At 39.6% G+C, this 19,643-nt stretch overlaps 1 protein-coding gene across 3 annotated transcripts in view; it reads left to right on the top strand.

The window, feature by feature from the left end:
* samd11 (sterile alpha motif domain containing 11) overlaps nt 1-19,643 on the top strand; it is a 58,278-nt gene that overhangs the window by 23,558 nt on the left and 15,077 nt on the right. For all 3 annotated transcript variants that reach the window (XM_056268064.1, XM_056268063.1, XM_056268065.1), the window contains exons 4-6: nt 4,607-4,716; nt 13,823-13,915; nt 17,757-17,912. In XM_056268064.1, coding sequence (XP_056124039.1) covers nt 4,607-4,716; nt 13,823-13,915; nt 17,757-17,912 — 359 coding nt within the window. The remainder of the gene's footprint in view (nt 1-4,606; nt 4,717-13,822; nt 13,916-17,756; nt 17,913-19,643) is intronic.

Genomic DNA, 19,643 nt, shown 5'->3' with positions numbered 1-19,643 from the left:
GGTTGTAACGGGTCTTGAGCAGAGCTCACTGTAGGTGAAGATTATCAGTGAATAATTTTCATTTTTGGGTGAACTATTCCTTTAAACCCCTTGCACAGCTACCTATTACAGGACTTTATCCCTTTAGCAGCATTTGAATCTCAGTTCAGAGTTAAGCAAAGCTTAGTGCAGGTGTGCTGCTGGTTTTCTCCAAATTCAACCGCAAACCCTACTCCTAGGCCTAGTGCTCCTATATCAGACGCACGTCAAGAACAGATGGAAGTGCTTTCAGCTCTGCATGAGAGTGCTGTGGTGAGGAAATGTGTCTGCTACCAGCAACAACACAGTTGATGCAAAAACCCATATCTTTCTGGCATCGGAAAGATGTTTTGCTGTTCGTTGCGGTGTCACGGATTTTCGTTTTGTTTTAAAGCACTGACTCTGAAACTGCATTGAATGCCTCTGATTTTTTTGGCACCTTCCAAATATGGTATTTTACTCAAAAACCCTCTTCCATAACAATCGCTTTCCTCATGCACCAGCCATTGGGGGTGAGCAATCTTTCTGAAATTTTATATCAATGTAATGGTACATTTTAAAATGTAGCTGGAAATTCAGCAAGAGAAATGTTATAGGCTACATAAAAAACACACAAAAAAAACACATACAATAGTAATTTTGTATGTAAAAGTATTTAGTGAATTTAATACTTTACAAAGTAAAAGTAATGTATATTTAAAATATGATTAGAGGAGCCAAGCTCACTGTACATTAGTTAAATTATATGTTAATGCTTATTAAGTTAAGTTACAACATTGCTTGGCAACCATAAACAACATTGCGAGGCTTTTATGTCAAAACATACTTTAAATTGTGTCACAGACATATTGCGGTGTAACAGTATAGCATATTTTCTACTGGTTGACTGTATACTGACCAGCCGACCATTTTTTATTTATCATTTTTATTTATCATAAAATATCATTTAACATGAAATAGCTGCTAAATCGGTCACATCATTCAGATTTGTCTACATTTTTGGTAGAAATATAGTTTGCTTATGTTCAGTAGATCCTTTTATAGTTGTTGCATATACTGTACATGAATTACATATTATTCAAATATACTATATTATTAAAATATACTATTTGTCCTAGTTTACAATCTTTTCATGTAGGTTTTACAGTTTCACAATTCTTTGTTATTTTTAAGCCTTTTTAACTAAGTAGAGTCATCCGGCCCATTTGCTGCAGTTTTTTATTCTAAATCGTCGTGCCCAGTGCATGTCCTCTCACAGTGGGTCATATCTGGGGCAAAGTGTCTGTGCGGTTGACGGGGAAGTGTAAGAGGTATTGACCAGTTTAGGTGGAGATTATGCTGATCGTCTTCACTGCGCGATAAGCCGCAGCTCATGTCCTAAGCGGAGTTGTCAGGTCCGCCCTGTGCTCCCCTGTGTGGGATCGCTGACTCAGGCGGCCGGGTCTTAGATCCAGCCCTGACGCAGATTATGACCTTGGCTGACAGTCGTGGGAGGCCTCATTAGCGGCACACACCGGGACAGCCCAGAAAAAGTGTGCTAATTAACCTGCTAACAATGTCCTTGCTTAGTGAGCTCACTGCAGAGCCTCCGTCCGAGGATAATAGCCTTCCTTAGCTGCCAGAGGAGGAGCTGGAAGATGGAGCTGTTGTTTGGACTGATGCCCTGTTAAGGGGATGGATGGGGGAACTTGGATGACCTATAGAGAACGGCAGAGTTGTTTCCTAGATAAAGGTTAAATGGATGTTTGCGCTACACAGAGTAGCATAGTTTCACGCAAGTTTTTAATATTTTATAGCGCTGTTGCCAAAATAGAATAGACAAACATGAAATTTGAAATAATATTTAAATCTAAACGCTATTTAAAATGTTTTGTACTAGAGTTTGTTTAAGTTGTTTGGGTGTTTTCTATGGTGTAACTTATATAGATGTAGCATATTGTGTGAAATCACTTTGCAGGGAATTTGTTTCTTTTATTAATTTATTTCAGTCTCATTTATCTTTTTATTCATCTGGGAGTTTGCCAGCCTCAAATGAAATATGATTTTTTCGTATTCTTGTAAATGTACAACAGTGATTGTGCTTTTGCTGTATTGTGTACTGTAAGGTTTATATTTATGTATAATATAGTATGTATATAATGTATTATATATATATATATATATATATATATATATATAGTATTTAATAGTATTTGAATAGTATTTAATTGAAATTGTTTATTTAAATGACAGTATTTCTATATTAGTAAAAAAGGTTAATATTTATTTATATAATAATATTTTGTTCCACTTCTATATGTATATATGTATGTATTATTTTAAATTAAATAGTATTTAATTTAAGTAGTATTCATTTTATGTTTAATGTTTTTATGTATGCATTATTTGTAATCATTATTTGACCAACATGATTTTTTTAAATGATTTTTAATAATTTGCATTTAACTATGCTTTTTTAACTCATGACATTACAATATTGTCAGAACGTAAGATAAAATCATAATTTGTCCAACAATATATATATAGCTCAGTGAATGCTGTCATTATGTATAAGTATCGTGTATCTGATCTTGTGTCGTACAGTTGACCAATGGCATTTCTGTCAGCCTTTTGGGTTCTCGGAATGACAAGTGAATTTGCAGCCCAGTTTGGTCATGGAGAATAAATTCCTGTACGTGCTGTGTTGTTTGTAGCCGAACTGAAACTGTGGCAGGCTGACATTACTGAAGCCCAGCCTGTAATCTACGGACTGTAAAACTAGCATTTGGACTGCCACACACAGCAGGGCTATGCTCATGCTCAAGCATTTGGACTGCCCTGTGACAGCCCGTAAAAATGTCCCTCAGAACTCTCTTGATATTAGTGCGCCCCACAGACTGCCAGGCACTGTGAGATATGCATCTGATATTTGCTAATCGGGTATTTGAAATCATTATGCGTTATAATGCGATCACAGCTGTAATCAGATTGCATTAAAATACCTCAGTGACACACTTCTTCTATCACTTTCTATAGAGACAACATGGGCCAAGCAGGACTAAAAAGGGTTAATGAAGGATGAGTGAGGAAAGGATGAGAGTGGGAAGGAGGGAGGAAGGGAGGTTGAGGGAACGGCCTTGTCCAGTCCTAATCTGTAAACCCTTCAGTTGGCCTTGAAGAGACGACCCGAGAGAGGAAGACAAGTGTGCGACGTGGACGCCTTTACTGGCCTGAGATCAGTTTATCAGTCTGCAAAGAGCTCTGTACTTTAACCCTCTTTTTTCATGTTTAATGTGTGTACATGATTCATGTGTAGAAACATTATTATAAAAGATAATAAAATGTAGTATTGTAAAAAAAAAAAAAAAAAAAAAGGCTATATATTTAAAGGGTAAATATGACTCATGACTAAACAATTATAGAAGATAACAAATTATCATTTTAAAATATAACATAATTAAAAATATAATCTAAAAATGTTCTTTTCTGAATTTACCTCATATTTTCCATTCAAATTGTTTTAATATGTTCCTCTCTGACCTTGAACCCATTTAACAGATAATGTTTTTAAAAATAATATCAAAGATATTATAATCAAATATAATATCATTGATTCTTTTCGGGGTCAATTTTATCCTGGCAAAAACTTTGAAATATATAATAAAGCCATTCCTCATGGCATAAATGACCTTATATAGTGTTAAACTGGGGTCTCTGAGACCCTAAACAAATCAGATAATATTTTTCATAGAGAAAGTTTGGGGTCTCTCAATCTTAAGCATTCATCGGTTTCTTCACCTGTCCAAAACAGCTGTCAAGATCAGTTCTCTGGTTGCAGTCAAGCAATACAAGTTTGCGTATAAGGTTTTTTTGACACTGGGGCATAAATACTTTCTTAAATATCTCCAGAATTACATACAGATTTTATTATCCATTGTAATTTCTAAATCCGCACGCACATGTTGAATGCTAAAACCAGCCCCTTTTATTTGCCACTTATCGGGTTCCTTTATGAAATGGCAGATCTCTAGAGATTACACTCATCCCCCGCGCCTCCAGAGACCCAAGCGATTTCAGCAGAGCGATCATAAAAACCATAATCACCTGGTTTTAAGCTCATAAACTGCTTATGAGTTGAATGTGTTGATTAGAACATCTTAAGGTTGAAGATGAGTCTGGATGAAACTCAAAATTGCTTGACACAGGAATCTGTCAGCGCTCATTATACGCTTAAAATCCAAAAGACAATGAATGCAGAAGCGAAGCAAAAGAGCCAAAGGCAGAGAGCGTTTCAGCTTCAAGGGACCAGACCGGAGTGCAGCAGGTCGGCCGTGTTTGATTCAGTCGAGGTTGTTTGTGGTGGAATTACATTTGGTTTACGGTTTACTTACTGCATACTGTTTTATTCTTCTTCTTGTGTTCAATTGGTAAGGTTGATCATTCCAGTTTAAATGGACAGAATTGTTAGTGTTTATATTGAAAGGTTTTTTTTGTACTAATATGCTTAATGTGTGAGTGTGCTGTTTCTTTGCATTATGAGCCTGAGATTAGGAATCTCTAGAGATATTTACCCTCCCTCTAACTTCTTGTTATCTCTTTACTTTTTCAGTCGTGACAGTGACCTCTCAACGATCATCTCCAACCTGCACCACACCCGACAGCACGGCATGCCCGAGGGCCAGCCCTGCTCCGACCTCAGCCTCGCCTCCGCACACTCAGGTAGGACACGCCTAGAGACAGCACACCTGAGACACACTTACACATAATCGGAGATTAATGTTCTGGTCTGTTATTATCCATGTGTTTACGGCCCTTATGAAGTGAATACATACGTATGGGGCAAAAGCAGATCCATGGACATGAATAGGAAGTAGTCTGGATAAAAGCAGTTGAAAATACTTTTATGATTATGATACACACTCAAATCTGTGAAATGTGCAGTATCTGACCTATAGTCTTGGATTATTGCTATAATTGTTTCTAAGGCTCTCTCTGTCTACATTATTCTGTTTTATTGCAGTTTTTTTTACAGGGTTTATCCTTTGATTGATGTAGAACAATTACACTGACTGCGTGTTAGTATTTTAATTCGGTTTAATTTGCATGATTGAGGGCTGTAAGCTCATTACTCGCTCCATTGTGGCCATCTTCATTAATGCTCTTGTCTTCGCCTCTCTTAGCACACAACTTAAACCACCGTTAAAACTACTCTCAGTAAATAGCTTTATTTGTCATTAATCTCGGACCAAACAGAAGGACTACCGGACATACTTTGTGTTAATCTCATTGGTCATCTGAACTCCATGTGCTTACTCAAGGGTTAAGTCATTTTGATCAGTCTAGTTTTTGAGTTATGGTTTATGTATTGTTTGAAGATTTATGTTGCATTTTATTTTTATTTTTATTTGACTATTTGAATGTAATTTATTTTAATAACAATAACTTAATGTATTTTCTAAATTTTATTTCATTATATTTTATATTTATAGTTTTAATTACAGTTTATATTACAAGTCTGAATCACATGGTCACCCTCAGGTTAAGTAATTTTGACCTATCTTGTTTTACAGTTATGCTTAAATGTATTGTTTGAAGATTTTTGTTTTTTTATTGTTGCTTTTTAATTAATTTATTTATAAAATTATATATATATAGATTTATTTGTAATTTTTTGAAATGGTATTTAATCAATTATCTAAATTATTATGTTTATTTATTTATCATGTTATTTATTTCATTAAATATTTAAATAATACTTATTTCATAACAAGTTTGCAAATGACTATTACCATTGAAAAGTGTTTACAGTTATACAGCTTCCGATGGAAACTATTTTCGAAGTTTAGACATTTTCTAATTTGCACTAAAAAGTTTTATTTATTTATAGAAATTATTATTTAAATTAATTTTATTTGTTTAGGTTGTAGTTAATACTGCATAGTTGAGTCATACTATGGAGGATCCTATTATTGGTTTGTGGACAAATGGCCATATGTGAATATACTGTATGTGGCTAAATCCTATTACAGTGGCATTGGTCCAGCATAAAACAGTCCCAGTCCTGATCCAATAGCTCCGAAGATGGATCAAATCACCTTTACTGGACTTGAGATTTATACTAGTGTAGAGATCTAAGGGTTGGGTTAAAAACAAGTCTAGTATAATCTCTCATAATTTAAATGGAAGATGCTCAATTAATCTTAATCTTAATTGGAGAAGACACAAAGTAATAAGAGAGGAAGCCACCTGCAGTGTGGCTGATGACCAAAATCTGTCAATTTGAGCATTTAAAAGAGGTTTAACGGGTTTAAGCAGCTAGACTCATGTCTGTAAACAAGTCCAATCCGATCACCCAGCGCATCTAATTCTGTCTGCCAGTGAAATTAGAGAGCCTCCGTCTCTGGGCCAGGTTAAGGGTCGAACGGATAGAACAGACCCATTTGGACATGCGTTTTCTTTTTTCTTTTTGCATGATCAGATCATCAGAATGATGCACATTTATCAAATTTTGCATTTCACCACATGCCGTTGCAAAGTAGAGGATGTTGGATGTACCAGTATGTTAAAGGTTGACCTTAAATAAGCTTAAATCAACGCAGACGTAAGTGTCCGTTTTTCCATGTTCAGCTGTGAGACTCCAACAGCTTTTTTTTCTCCGTCACACAGTCTCTTTTACTTCCTTTCAAGTCTGACTTCTTCTGTGGGTATGTGGTTGAGCGAGAGAGAGAGAGAGAAGAAAAGGTTGGAAAAGTGCAGAACAAATGAATGAGCAGAGCGTCGTATGGTATCAAGGGAGGGTGGACTGCAGTGTGGAGTCGCGAGACAGGCGGAGGAAGAGGAAGCCGACTGCCGCGCTGGGGTTGCTGTGCACCGGAGAGGCCCGTTAATTAAATCTGAGGGACAGACATGAGAGCTGACCCAGGCGTCAGCCGCAGCCAGTCAGCGACGGAGGAGAGGCGGCTCCTGCTCCCCCACCCTCACCCCCTCCGTCCGGCCGGCCGGCCTGCTGGCCCCAGCGAGGGATGGGGGAGGGCAGGGCGCCGGCAGCTCGTCTGGCTCTCTGTGTAGACTCCTAAACGTGGCTTTGCGGTCAGACCAGAGACTCTTAATAGGCGTATAAGGTGTTTTTGCTTTTTTCCCCTCCCTCTCTGTCGCACTCATGCTTTCCTAAAGGCAGACAAGAGCGTCTGGGGGAGTCTGTTGTGTATCTGGACCAGTGCGTAGACGTAGATTCCCTGAATTTGTATGTTATAATCTTAATCTTCTCTCTGAAGACGCAGCATTTGCATGTTTATACCGCAATTGAAGTGTCCAGTCACTGATGTTTATCTTTTTTCCTCCTACAAATCTAGTCTACTTATCCTGTGCATGAACATTATTGTACTTAAGTGTGGGCCTTAACCGACTGATACACTGTAAATCACTTGGGATTTAACAGTCTAACAAATACAAAAAATGTACACGTATATTATATAAAAATATGAAATAAAATTACTTTAAGAAATGTTCAAGAAACATTTATTATTATTATCAATGTTTAAAACAGTCAGTGTTGTTTTTGCTGCTTAATATTTTTGTGAACTACCATTCAAAATTTTGGGGGCATGTTTTTTTTCTTTTAATACTTTTATTCATCAAGGATGAATTCAAATCAATCTAAAGTGACAGTAAATACATTTATAATGTTACAAAATATTTATATTTTAAATAAAAGCTGTTCTTTTGAACTTTCTATTCATCAAAGTATCCTTAAAAAATTTAAATCCCGGTTCCCACAGAAATTTTAAGCAGCACAACTGTTTTCAACATTGATAATAAAAAGAAATGTTTCTTGATCACCAAATCAGCATTTTAGTGATTTAATGATTTCTGAAGGATCATGTTACTGAAGATTGGAGTAATGATGCTGAAAGTTCAGCTTTGACATCACAGGAAGAAATTCGGCTACATTTTACAATGTATTAAAACAGTTATTTTAATTTTATTTAATATTTCACAATAGTATGTGTGTGTGCTTATATGTATTTATTTAATATAAAATATTGAATAAAACATAAAAAAAATATATAAACTGATATTATATTTATTTTATTAAATAAAATATAATAAAATATAGTTTTAAATAACTGTACATTTTAATTGGAATTATATATAAGTCAAAAAACGGCTTTACATTTTGTTCCACTTGAGTAAAAAAAAAGTATATTCCAAACAGCAAAACAAATTTTATGAAACTGAAAGTTCCAGCTCTAAATTTTGATTGGATGAGCTACATTAGAAGCCGTGGTAATGTGCTGAATCAATTTAACATCAATTGCGAAAAGTCACATGTAGAGTGGAGTTTCTAGAGTCTAGTGTCTAACAATCCCTTAAATAACAAGTTTTTTTAATCTAGAGTTGTTTGGGATACAATCAACTTAGAATTTTCATATTTTTCCATGATTTTTCATCTCTCCTAATCTGTAAAGCAGTCTGGCCTAGTTAATGCTACCGTCAAACGGTGCAGGCATAATTATACTTTTTTTTTTTTTACCTTTTCTATCTCTGTTGATTTTCTGCCCGTTCACTGGCTGCCTTTTCTGCATCTTCCTGCATTTTCCTCAACCACCTTTTGTCTCCCCGTCTTTATTTTTCGTTCAATTGCAGCATTTTTTTCTGCCTTGTTCTGTTGTTTTCTCGTTCTCTTTCCCATGATTTTAATCTCTCTATCTTTTTTCTCTGTTCGTTTCCCTCCCTCATTTTCTGTCTCTCCCTCTTTCTGTCTGTCTCTCCCCTAAGGCTCTCAGTGGGGGAGCAGCAGTAGAGGAGGACGGTTCTGAATCCTCTGGGCTGGCGGAAGCGCCGTACTGCTCCCCCCCCCATAGCCAATCAATGCCATCCTTTCAGTTCTGGCCGAGCCCCGCAAACAGGGGGATCAATAAGTTATTAGCACCATTCTGTCAGCTGTAATGTGGAGATTGATTGGAGGTTGGGGCTCCGCCGCGCCGCCCGCCACTTCCCCTGCCTGATAAAGATGACAGATTAAGGGAATAAGAAAAGGGAATTAAGGAGTGTGGCCTGTCCAACTTGTCAGTAGCTGGAGAGAGACGGAAGGAGCAAAGGGAGAAGGAGGAGAAAACCAAGAGCCTCCCTCTCTCCCTCTCATTTAGTCGTTTTGCTATTTCTCCATCCATCTAGCTTTCTCTTTTCTCCTCTCCTCCCTTTATTAAAGTTCTGCCGTTGTTTTGGCCCAGCTCTGCACCGCTCTGGCTGGAGTTGAAAGGAATTAGCAGCAGTGCTGGCGACAGGAGCCGTTCCGTGAGTTGGGTAACATGGCTGAGGCACGAGGCAGCTCCGAGCCTCACTGTTTGGTGTTAAATGTGAGCATCACAGCTTTAAGAGGCAACATTTAATTGGTATTAAAGGCTTTCCGCCTTAAAATCTCTGACCCTGAGGCAGACAGGCGCTGCTGAAACCCTGCCTCTCCCTTGAGTGCACTGAGAGACAGAGAGAGCGCAGTATTCTTGCTGCTGCTGTGGATTTTTGAAGCTCTTTGAATCTTTTTTTTTGCATTTATTTTTCAAATGAGCACTTAATTTCAGGGTAGAGAAGTATATCAAGTATGAATAGCATATTTTTACTAAAAAAGTTTGAATAATAAGACTAAAGTTTAATTTGGAAATTCGTGTACTAGCATACTATTACTATTTCTGCCTTATGAGTAGTATGCTAATTTGCTATTCCAAAGTCAGATAAAGCTATGTGTGGAAAAGCAACAGAAAATGCAGTGCTTTCAACTTGACCTTCTTTTTCGAGTGAAACATTTTACCCAAAATTGTGTCAAAAATGCAAAATTACCTTTTATTTTCTGACTATTGCTGGATTAAATGCACAACCTACTCAAGTCATATGACAACAGGGAAGCAAAAAATATTTTAAATGTAACATTTAATATGCATACTATATTTTATGTCATGCAGTGTAGACACAGCATAACCTACTATAAAGTAGTAGTCCGAATGAAGTATATACACTGCACTGTGCACTGAGTATGCTAGTATAAAGTATAGTATAAAATAATAACACAAAACAGAGAACAATAAATGGACAGGAGCAGGAGAGCAGTGGGTGAACAGTTAACATGAAGTTTTATAAGGAGAAAAGAAGCTATGAGTGAGTCAGTGTCGCTTCCCGCCTCCAGCTCCTCCTTGCAGAATAGCGGCTTCCTCCTCATGGTCCCGAACTCTATTCTTTTGTTGAGCGCCTTGCTTCAGCTAGAGACCAAAGTGCTAAGAGCGGTACAGAGCCAGGTTTCCTCTCCGAATGAGACGACGTCATGGGCACACTGCCCTGCTCAAAAACTTTTCCCCTCTCACTTACGAAAGCATTTCTACTGCAAATCACTGTGTCCTGCACTGTCAAATCACATCATGAAGTTTAAAGGTGTTAAAAGTTGTGTTTAATCACTTGGGGAGGTTTGATTCGGGGGATAGAGTGCTGTGTGAGTTTGAGCTGTAGGTCTGAGTGACAGTTCAGGACTGTTGATTGAGAGATGGAGATGGAGGTTGAACTGATGGAGATGGAACTGGACTCAGCCCAGGGCTTTGGGAGTCTTGGCAGGCAGGAGGTTGCCTGATAAGACACGATGGAGCTTGGAGAACAGGCTGGGCTGGAGATAGCAGCACTAGGGTGGCTGAGCCCTGTGGGAAAGACACCGCTAAGAGATTAGGGTCAAAGAGAGACATACAGGGAGGAAGAGAGAGCAGATCAACACAGCTGGTACAGAAACCAGAGGGTCCTGTGGTTTGTATAAGTGTTTCCCAACCCTTTTTGTCTTGGGTACCTTCACAACTCCATTTGTAAGTACTCTTTTATCTACACCAAACCAGAAATGTGCTCCTTTTAACTCATATTATATCATAAACACCTTTTACTGAGGTTTTTGCATATTGCTTTTGAGCTCTTTTGGCTCAAAAGCCAAAGAGACAGGAGCAGCCAATTGCTATAGTTTTACACTTATGCAGTGATCGTATCAGTTCTACGTGAAGATAGAGAGCGGAAAATAATTGAATACGCCAAGGGAGATTCTTCACCTCAAAGGCCGACTAAGGGAGAAGTGGAGTGAGAGACAGACGGAGGGAGTGTTGTTGTTGTCTTTGGGCGGAGGTTAGGAGAGGATATGGGGGCCCATTAGAGAGGCCCCTTTTTCTCTTTGGAGTGGGATAGACAGCCTCCCCCCCCTGATGAGAAGACATCAAACAGCGTCATTAGCAAAGCTCGCTCCCCACAAAGAATCCCAGACCGAGCTCTGCCACTCCAAAAGCCCTTTCAAGCGCAGGCTTGCTTTTCTTTCCCGCTCTGTGTCTCTCTCCAGTACTCTTATCTGAGAGAGGGATGAACAGTACGCTTGGTGTCGAGAGGCTGGGGTGTGAGAGAGTAGTTTGTACTTTTGTGTCGGACATATACAGAGGTGCAGTAGGCTCTCTCGGTTTTGTTGCCATCTAAGAATCTCCCCCTTCACTCTTCTTTGATGTGTAGAGCTTTATTCATGGATTACATGTAAGGGTCATCTGTAATAGTGGCTTCCTTTAAAGACCCTGTGAAATAAAAATGAGAGTTTTGTGGGTTTTTAGTTTATATCTGTTAGCTATGAGGCTAATGCTACTACACTCCTTAACTTTAACAAAATATTTACAAAATATTAGGTATTTATACAATATAACAAAAATAGGTATTGTTGACATCATCATGCACTACACAGATTTTTCTCCAATCAAAGAATAGAATGAGAATGTTCCACACCTAATAGAGTGCAACAGTGTCTGTCCACTTTTTCAGCTTTGGGTCCAGAAGTACCGACATGGATTCGGTACTTCGACATGCACCGACATGGATTCGTTGATTGACGCTGGCTTCTTCTTCAGCTCCGACTTCGCGTGCAGCCATGCACGAGCGTAAAACCTCACAACACCCACCCCCTGTCGGTGATTGGTTGGAACACTATTTATTTTGGTTTCGAGTGGTTGGTGAAACCAATTGTTTTTGTGTGCAGATCTCAGAGCCTAGGCTGCCTACAGAGATGCGTTTTTTTGACAGCCTGCTCATGGGGCGGGCAGCTAGCGGATCGTTAGGAAAGATTAGATGAATGTGATCATTTATGTTTGGGCTTTTTTGGGCCTGAAATCGCTGATACAACCTTTAAAGCGAGCCGAAGGGATCGGTACCATGCAGTGGAAAAGCACCACAAAGTGAGCCGAGCCGTACCATACCGTACCATGCAGTGGAAAAGCGCAATATTATGTCATTTGCAGTGCTTCATAGGGGTGGGACGTGCTAAAGATTTTTTGGGGGGGGGGGGGGGGGGGGGGGTAGAGATCTTGGTAGAGATCTCTTGCAAAATCAAGGAGAATGTAGTTTTTACCAGGAATTCTGCTGTTAAACATGATTATTTAAAAATAAAGTTGAAATAATGCAGACTGATGGCTTCATCAAAAGCATGTACCATCGATTAACAACCTTGTAGCTCACAGTAGGTCTGTCTTTAAAGGTTTATAAGTTAAAAATCAATTCCCCAATGGATAAAAGGAATATGATATTACTTCCGTAACCCAACTGTTGCACTTTATACCAAATGCAACAAATCATATTGGCAATTTAAAAAGAAATAAGACTATATGTCAATATGTTGCATTCAAATTGTCTGTTTCAATAGGAAATACGTCAGCATAAGAAAGAAAACTGCACTTGTCAAGCAATATTATGAGGTCTTTAAAATGATGCACCCACAGGGCACCATAAATGTTTTTAAAATAACTTTTTATGATATCTATAGACAATAAAACACAATAAATACAATAAACGTTCAAATACAAGCAACGTGCATAATCTATTTTGTCTCAATTTATTGCACAATCCCATTAGATAAAGAATCAGACAGCAACAAAAGACAAAAGGAAGAGCATAACTCTGTGGCTTTGACTTTTTTACTTCATGTGGCGCATGAGGGCAGAGAGAGAGAGAGAGAGAGAGAGGGAGAGGAGAGTGCAATGACAAACGGTCTCTTCCTTCCTGCATGCATGCACCACCATGCTCTCAGCAGCACCCCTCCCAGCATGATTAGCAGGATATTGATTTGAGATGTGTTTGGGGGGAGGAGGGTGCTGTAATCGTACACTAGACACCAGCGGCTCACTAGAGCGCTGCATTAGGCTTGTGCAGACAGCCTCCACTTTTCTAGAGAGAGAGAGAGAGAGAAAGATAAAGAGAAAAGGGGGAGGGAGAGAAAGAGTGATAGAAAGGAAGGAAGAGATTAGCAAAAGGTGTGAGCTCTATATTCACTGAAAACGGAGAGTGAGAGTGAGTGAAAAAAGCAAAAAGGCATAATAGCACGACAACAGGAGTTTGATAGAAGCCTAGACCGCTTACTTTTTTCCATTTTTTTTTTTCTTCTCTCGCTCGTCTTTTCATTACTTGTCATTTTACTCCGTATTAGGCCGGTGTGAAGACCAAGAGCGTTTGTATGCACAGATAGAGAGATAGATAGTCAAGACAAGAAACAACGGTAGAGAGCGAGGGTGAGTGCAAAAGAGAGGGAGCGTGTTTGTTCGAGATAGGAGAAAGAGAGAGAGCGGGTGAAAGAATCTCTCGTTTGGCTGAGTAAGAACCAGATCTGTCATTCACGCTGGCGCAGGGCCCTCTCATCTCTTCGTATCTTGAGTCGCTCTCACAGCTCCATCATGTATGCAGGTACAGAGCCAGGTGGTGAGCTGCATGCCAAGGGGTTTAGGGGCCGTCTGACCGCATCTGAACCCCCCTAACCTCTTTCTCTATCTTTTTTTCCCCACAGATGACATTCTAGGCAAGAGGAGAGCCTACTCCCCCAACAGCAGCAGCGAGTGCCCATCTGACAGCAAGAAGTCCCGCAGCGTGTCACCTAAAGGTAGGGGCCCCTCTCTTGCATGTGTGTGCATGTGCGTATGTGTGCTGGAGATGAAAATGCGCCACAATCAGGGCTGTTTAACCTTAGTGCGTAAGATGGAGTAGGTGGGAATTGATGGGGCGAGATTGAGCGAGAGTGGAGAGAAGGGGTGGACAGATAGTAAGAGGAGGGAGGAGAGAACAATGCTCAGTGGAAGAAAGACATCTCCTCCCCCCTCCTGTTAACTTTTTGCGCACACTCTGTGTGGCGGGTTCACAAGTGCAACGTTGCTAATTCATGTGATATAAATAGAGAGTTTGGTTCCGAAAAGTTTAGTGAAATGTTAATTGTAAATTGAGAAATGTACGTAAATCTAAATGTCTTAGCACTTCAATGGAAGAAAGAACTGTCTGTACAAAGAGTTACATGATCAGTGTGACCTAGACTACCTGAACTATTGATTAACATTTAGAGTATTGATTTCTTTATTTCAAAATTATAAAACTTCTCAAATCTATTCTCACAAATGTATTTCCAAATTTAAATGAGATTTTGAATCCCAGACTTTCAATGTGTTCTCAGAATCTAGGATTCTCTCTTTTTTCTTTATTTCCTGCCCTTCTCACTTACACACCTCCACGCTTGGGTGCCGACGCTCAGAAAGGGAGAGTTTTTAGTGTTGAGCGGGTGTTGTAGGAGTTGAAAATCAATAAAGTAAGAGTGTTGCTGAAGCTGGATTCACTGTTTTGCATGAATGTGTGCTGGATCATTGAGGCTCTCGACACAGTCATTAACCAAACACACTCACCTTCGCCTAGAGCTGCTAAAAGAGTCTCTTGTGGTCGTACGGTCAAAGCAGCAGGGATCTAGATCTAGTAGAGGGGAATGGGATAAGTTCTGTATGAACTGTATGGTCTGATTACTAATAGTGCTTGTAAAGACAACACAGGATCTGATTTGAATTTGTGACACTGAAAGTTGTGACACGCTGAAAATTAGGTTATTAATGTTGAAGTCATTCAGTTTAGCTCCAACCCTAATCAAACACACCTAAACAAGCTAATCAATTTCTTCAGGATTACTAGAAATCTACTGGAGTTTTTTATCAGGGTTGGAGCTAAACTCTGCAGGACAGTGGCCCTCCAGGACCGAAGTTGCCCATCCCTTCTCCATTGTAACACAGGCTCTCACAGGTTCTTCTTTGGGGTGGTGTCCCGCATCCATACTGACAACCGTCATGACTCAACTAGGTATTAAAAAAAGGCCCAAATCCAAGAAGTACAGTTTAGGATTATTCTAATATATTTTGCAGTGGTCTGTTGGAGAGAAAATGAGCAAGTAAGTGAGGGACACAGTAGGGAGAATTGGGTGATGTTTGACTTCCTCCTCCTGCTAGGAAAAGAAATTGTGGTTTCTTTTTCCTTTCATGGATATGTGTTTGAGTCTGTGAGATAAGCCCATGGTTTTGAGGTTACTGTGTTTTTGGACATCATTTGTACATGTAATGTCACTTTTTTGTTCAGTTGGGTGAAGTAATCAAATCTAAAATTTAGCTCAAAATCAATATCTTCATGCTAACATTTCAATCTTAAGATTTAGCTAAAATGCAAATCGGTGAGGCTCCTGGGTATTGTCAACAGGCTGAGCTAATGAGGTGTAACAGCGTAACAGGCAGGCAGCAGAAACATCAGGCAGACTCAGTGACACCAAGTCAAATATAATCAAGCATCTAGCAGGAAGAGTTGAGCAGGCAGTAATCTGGATCTGTTCCTCAGACCAGTGAGGTGACCAGTCCTCAAATCTACCTAACATTATTGTAACATATTTTTAGGTTAATTTGTTAATAATGTTTGTTTGTTTTGTTTAGCCCCTCCCCCCCCCCCCCCCCCCCCAAGTTTTTAGCAAGACATTTACATATATCTTCAACAGTGAGATCTGTAATAATTGTTCTAAATACTGTATATAAGAAATAAGCTGTCATTCTGCAAATCCAATTTTACCTTTTCTTACCCATTCTTTAGTTTCGCCTTTTGTTTGCTTACTGGTGGTATTAATACTGTGTGCTTACCAAGTGTGACAAAGTTTTAAAAAAATACTATGCAAATCACAGCCAATCAGAATATATTTTGTGTGACAGTATTTTGGGCCAGTGAGATTTTACTGTGGGCACAGTTCCCCAGTATGCATATAAACTAGAAGATTTTCCCACACTTTGTGTGATATCTGGTTAGGGCACAGTGTTTTTGATAATCTTGTAGCTAATAGCTATATATTTTAATAATGTTATACAAATAACTCATTCTCTCATGTATGTTATAAAAAGTTCAATATGCTAAAACAATTCTCATAGAAGTGACATTCTGAAATACAAATAATAATTATGGTCATTATTAAATTCAATATTATATTTTCAGTATTCTAATAATAAAGTTTTCACATAACTGCATCTAGTATGCGACATCTGTATATGTGTCGCAACACATTCCACACCCAATAATCAGTGGTTTACGTGTCTTGTGTTTAGATAGCGTTTTATTTTGAGGCATTACCTGCTCACTCGTCACCGTGTAGCCAATCAGCACGGCTGCTGCAGTGAGAATGATAAATGGGTGTTATGTGTGTTTTAGTCCTGTGAATTACAGTTGGCTTGCGTCGGTCACCCACTGTGGATTAGCATGGCTTTGGAATGCCGCTGATCTAATGTCTTGTGTCTGCGTGTCTGTGATCCATCACCACACCCAAACAACATAACATGTTGCATGTGTATGCTTTTGTGTGCACATGTGTGTGTAGTTTGAGAGCATAGCAGCTGTTGTGTCTAAGGTCCTACCTTCCAAACAAACACACACACACATGCACGCACGCAGGCACGCATGCACGCACGCACGCACAAACACACACACACAGCTGGAAGGTAGTACTGATCCCCTATCCAGACTGCTATGTCTCATATTATGTGTGCCTTTCATGAATTGAATGAACGTTTTCTTAATTGAGAGTGCTGTGTATATATATATATATATATATATATAAATACATTCAGCATTATTCTGCATGGATGCATTAAATTGATAAAAAAACATTATAGTAAGACTTTTATTTTACAAAAGATTTCTATTTCAAATAAATACTTTATATAAACTTTCTATTCATCAAAGCATCCTGAAAAAAATCATGTTCAAGTATTATGTTTCCACAAAAATATTAAGCAGCTTCACTGTTTTCAACATTGATAATAATAAGAAATGTTTCTTGATCACCAAATCAGCATATAAAAATGATATCCGAAGGATCATGTGACTGAATTTTCAGCAGCCATTAATCCAGTCTTCAGTTGTAATTCAAAGTTGTAATAATATTTCATATTATAACTGTTTTTATAGTATTTTTTTAATCAATTTTGATTATATATATACAGTATATATATGCCCCCACACACACATACACGCATCACACACACCCATACAGCAGAACTGTTCATACTCACAATGCCTCAAAACATCATCCACATGAGCACGCTCACACACATACACACCTGAAGCCTCTCGGGTGGATTATCTGGCGCTTGGCAGAACACACTCCCCCCAGTCCCCTGCGCCGGGCTGCATTGCTTCTGTTCGCCTGCCCGGGGCCAAGCTCCTGTTTCAATGAGGAGGGTAAAATATCCCCCCTTCCACCACTCTTCCTCCTCCTCATCACTCCCCCAAGAGTCTCTCCCCATGCACTGGCTTGAGTTACTGCCGCCCAGTGTACCGAGGAGAACCACACATAGGCTTCTCCTTCACTCAAACATTCAAACATCTCACATACGATCACATAGTTTGAAACAGCTGATTAAATTTAGCTTCTTCTCATCCCACAGAGAACTCTCACACTCCTGCGCTGGAGCCAGGCAGTCACATGACCCCCGAGGAGCACTACAGGCGCATGATGTCAGCTCTGAACGAGCATGGCTCTTATGAGGAGCAGCAGCAGCGCCTGTATCAGTTGGCGAACAACATGGGCATCCCAAGTCACGGTGAGTGTGCGTCACCTGTGTATGTGTGTGTGTGTGAGCTTGTCTCTATATCCGCTCTAATTACCCATGTAGTCTTATTCCTGGATACCACACAAACAGCTAGAGCTTGACTGCGGAGATTACTGACAATTCTATTTGCGGTCTCAGCCCACCCAACGGTAGGATGTCAGAGTGGGTGATCTGTGACTACTGCCACACACAGTAGTAAATAACACTGCCATTGGGCCCAGAGGTCGACTGGATCGATTTGGCCCTTTGATTGGCTGCAAGCCAACCCTCTAAATTACCAACACCATGAAAATGGCTCCTTTGCTCTTTTTTTTCTCATGCCTTTTCAAATTTACGATCACTGACGAGGTACCAGGGTTAACGGATGTGGATTTCTAAGATTTGTAAACCGAAATTTAGTGAGCATCATTTTGTTTTATTTGTTTGGTTATGTCTTAACTGCGCTTTAGAGCCTTGTTGATGTTTTTCTCTGAGAAACCGTTAATTGCCTCCAGCTTTAATGTCCTTTTTTTTGGTAGCATAAATTTAATCAATCTCACATTCTTGCTAAATCTGAGAGCATACGACTTTAAATTTTATTTGATCAGTAATGATTCTTAATTACTGCTTGCAATTCCAAAGGGGGGGGGGGTTGCGCTATAAAGGGTTTAATTGCCCCTCTCAAACATCTGTAAGAAATTAGTGCCACTATATGTGCCGTTCGTGTCTAGGATTTTATGACAGAGGTGCTGCGCTCTCCTGTCACCTCAATCTAAAAGTTCCTCTGTTTTTCTACCGTCACACCGAGGCACGTTGTGGACAGATTCACACACAATTCCCTTCCCGATTCCGTCAATTCTTCTCTCCTTGCTTTCACTTTCCGAGCTCAACTTCCTTCTGTTCTCCATCTCTACTCCTCTCATCCACCGCAACCACCTTAAAAAAGGTGTGGTTATTTGTAAAAAGGAATCTGAATCCGAGAAGAAAAGGCAGGGCGTTTACCCGTCTGTGTGAAATCCAGTGAGAGAAAGCAGCCGTGTGATTTGCGGGGTCACCGTTGGTCCCTCCCCTAGATATCTGGAAAAATGTCAGGTGTATGGTTTCATAATGGTTGCCATTGAAAACAGACTCACCAGGCCAAGACGCTGTTCCTCCCCTGAGGAATGCGAGCGTGCTGGCTTGCCCCTGCATGCTGAGCTCATAAGCCTACGATAAGGCCGTGCCAGTCAACCACTGCCAACATGCCTGGCTGCCAAGACTTTGATGAGTGAGATACCCATTCTCACCTTTTCACCTAAAGGTCTACTGTATACATCTATGATGTTTCTTCAGTTTCATCAGTTATTCGTTCACCCAAAATGTAAATTCCGTCATCATTTACTCACCCACATGTCGTTCTAGAACTGTATGATGCAAAATAGAAATACTGTGTGTGTACTGATCATTTTCTTCATACACTTGCAATGAACAGGGTCTGAGGTTTCAAAGTTTCAAAAAGAACCGTAAAACTATTATTCAAGTACTTCAAGGCAAAAATGTAAGTCATTTGCGCGGTTGTGCTTCGGGTGACCTGAGTTTGAGTCCCGGCTCGCTGACCTTTCCTGATCCCGTCGCCCATCTCTTTCCCACTTTGTTTCCTGTCTTGACTATACTATCCTATCAATAAATGCAGTTCTCGGGTTCAACTCATTTACTCAATCTGGTCACAGCTGTTAACAGCTCACTGAGGGGAAGATTATCAGT

This window comes from Rhinichthys klamathensis, unplaced genomic scaffold, assembly GCF_029890125.1.
Source record: "Rhinichthys klamathensis goyatoka isolate OS25496 unplaced genomic scaffold, OSU_Roscu_1.1 h1tg000269l_1, whole genome shotgun sequence".
NCBI classification, from domain to species: domain Eukaryota; kingdom Metazoa; phylum Chordata; class Actinopteri; order Cypriniformes; family Leuciscidae; genus Rhinichthys; species Rhinichthys klamathensis.
The sequence above is the reverse complement of the archived record's forward strand: the minus strand, read 5'-3'. Positions and strand labels throughout refer to the sequence as shown.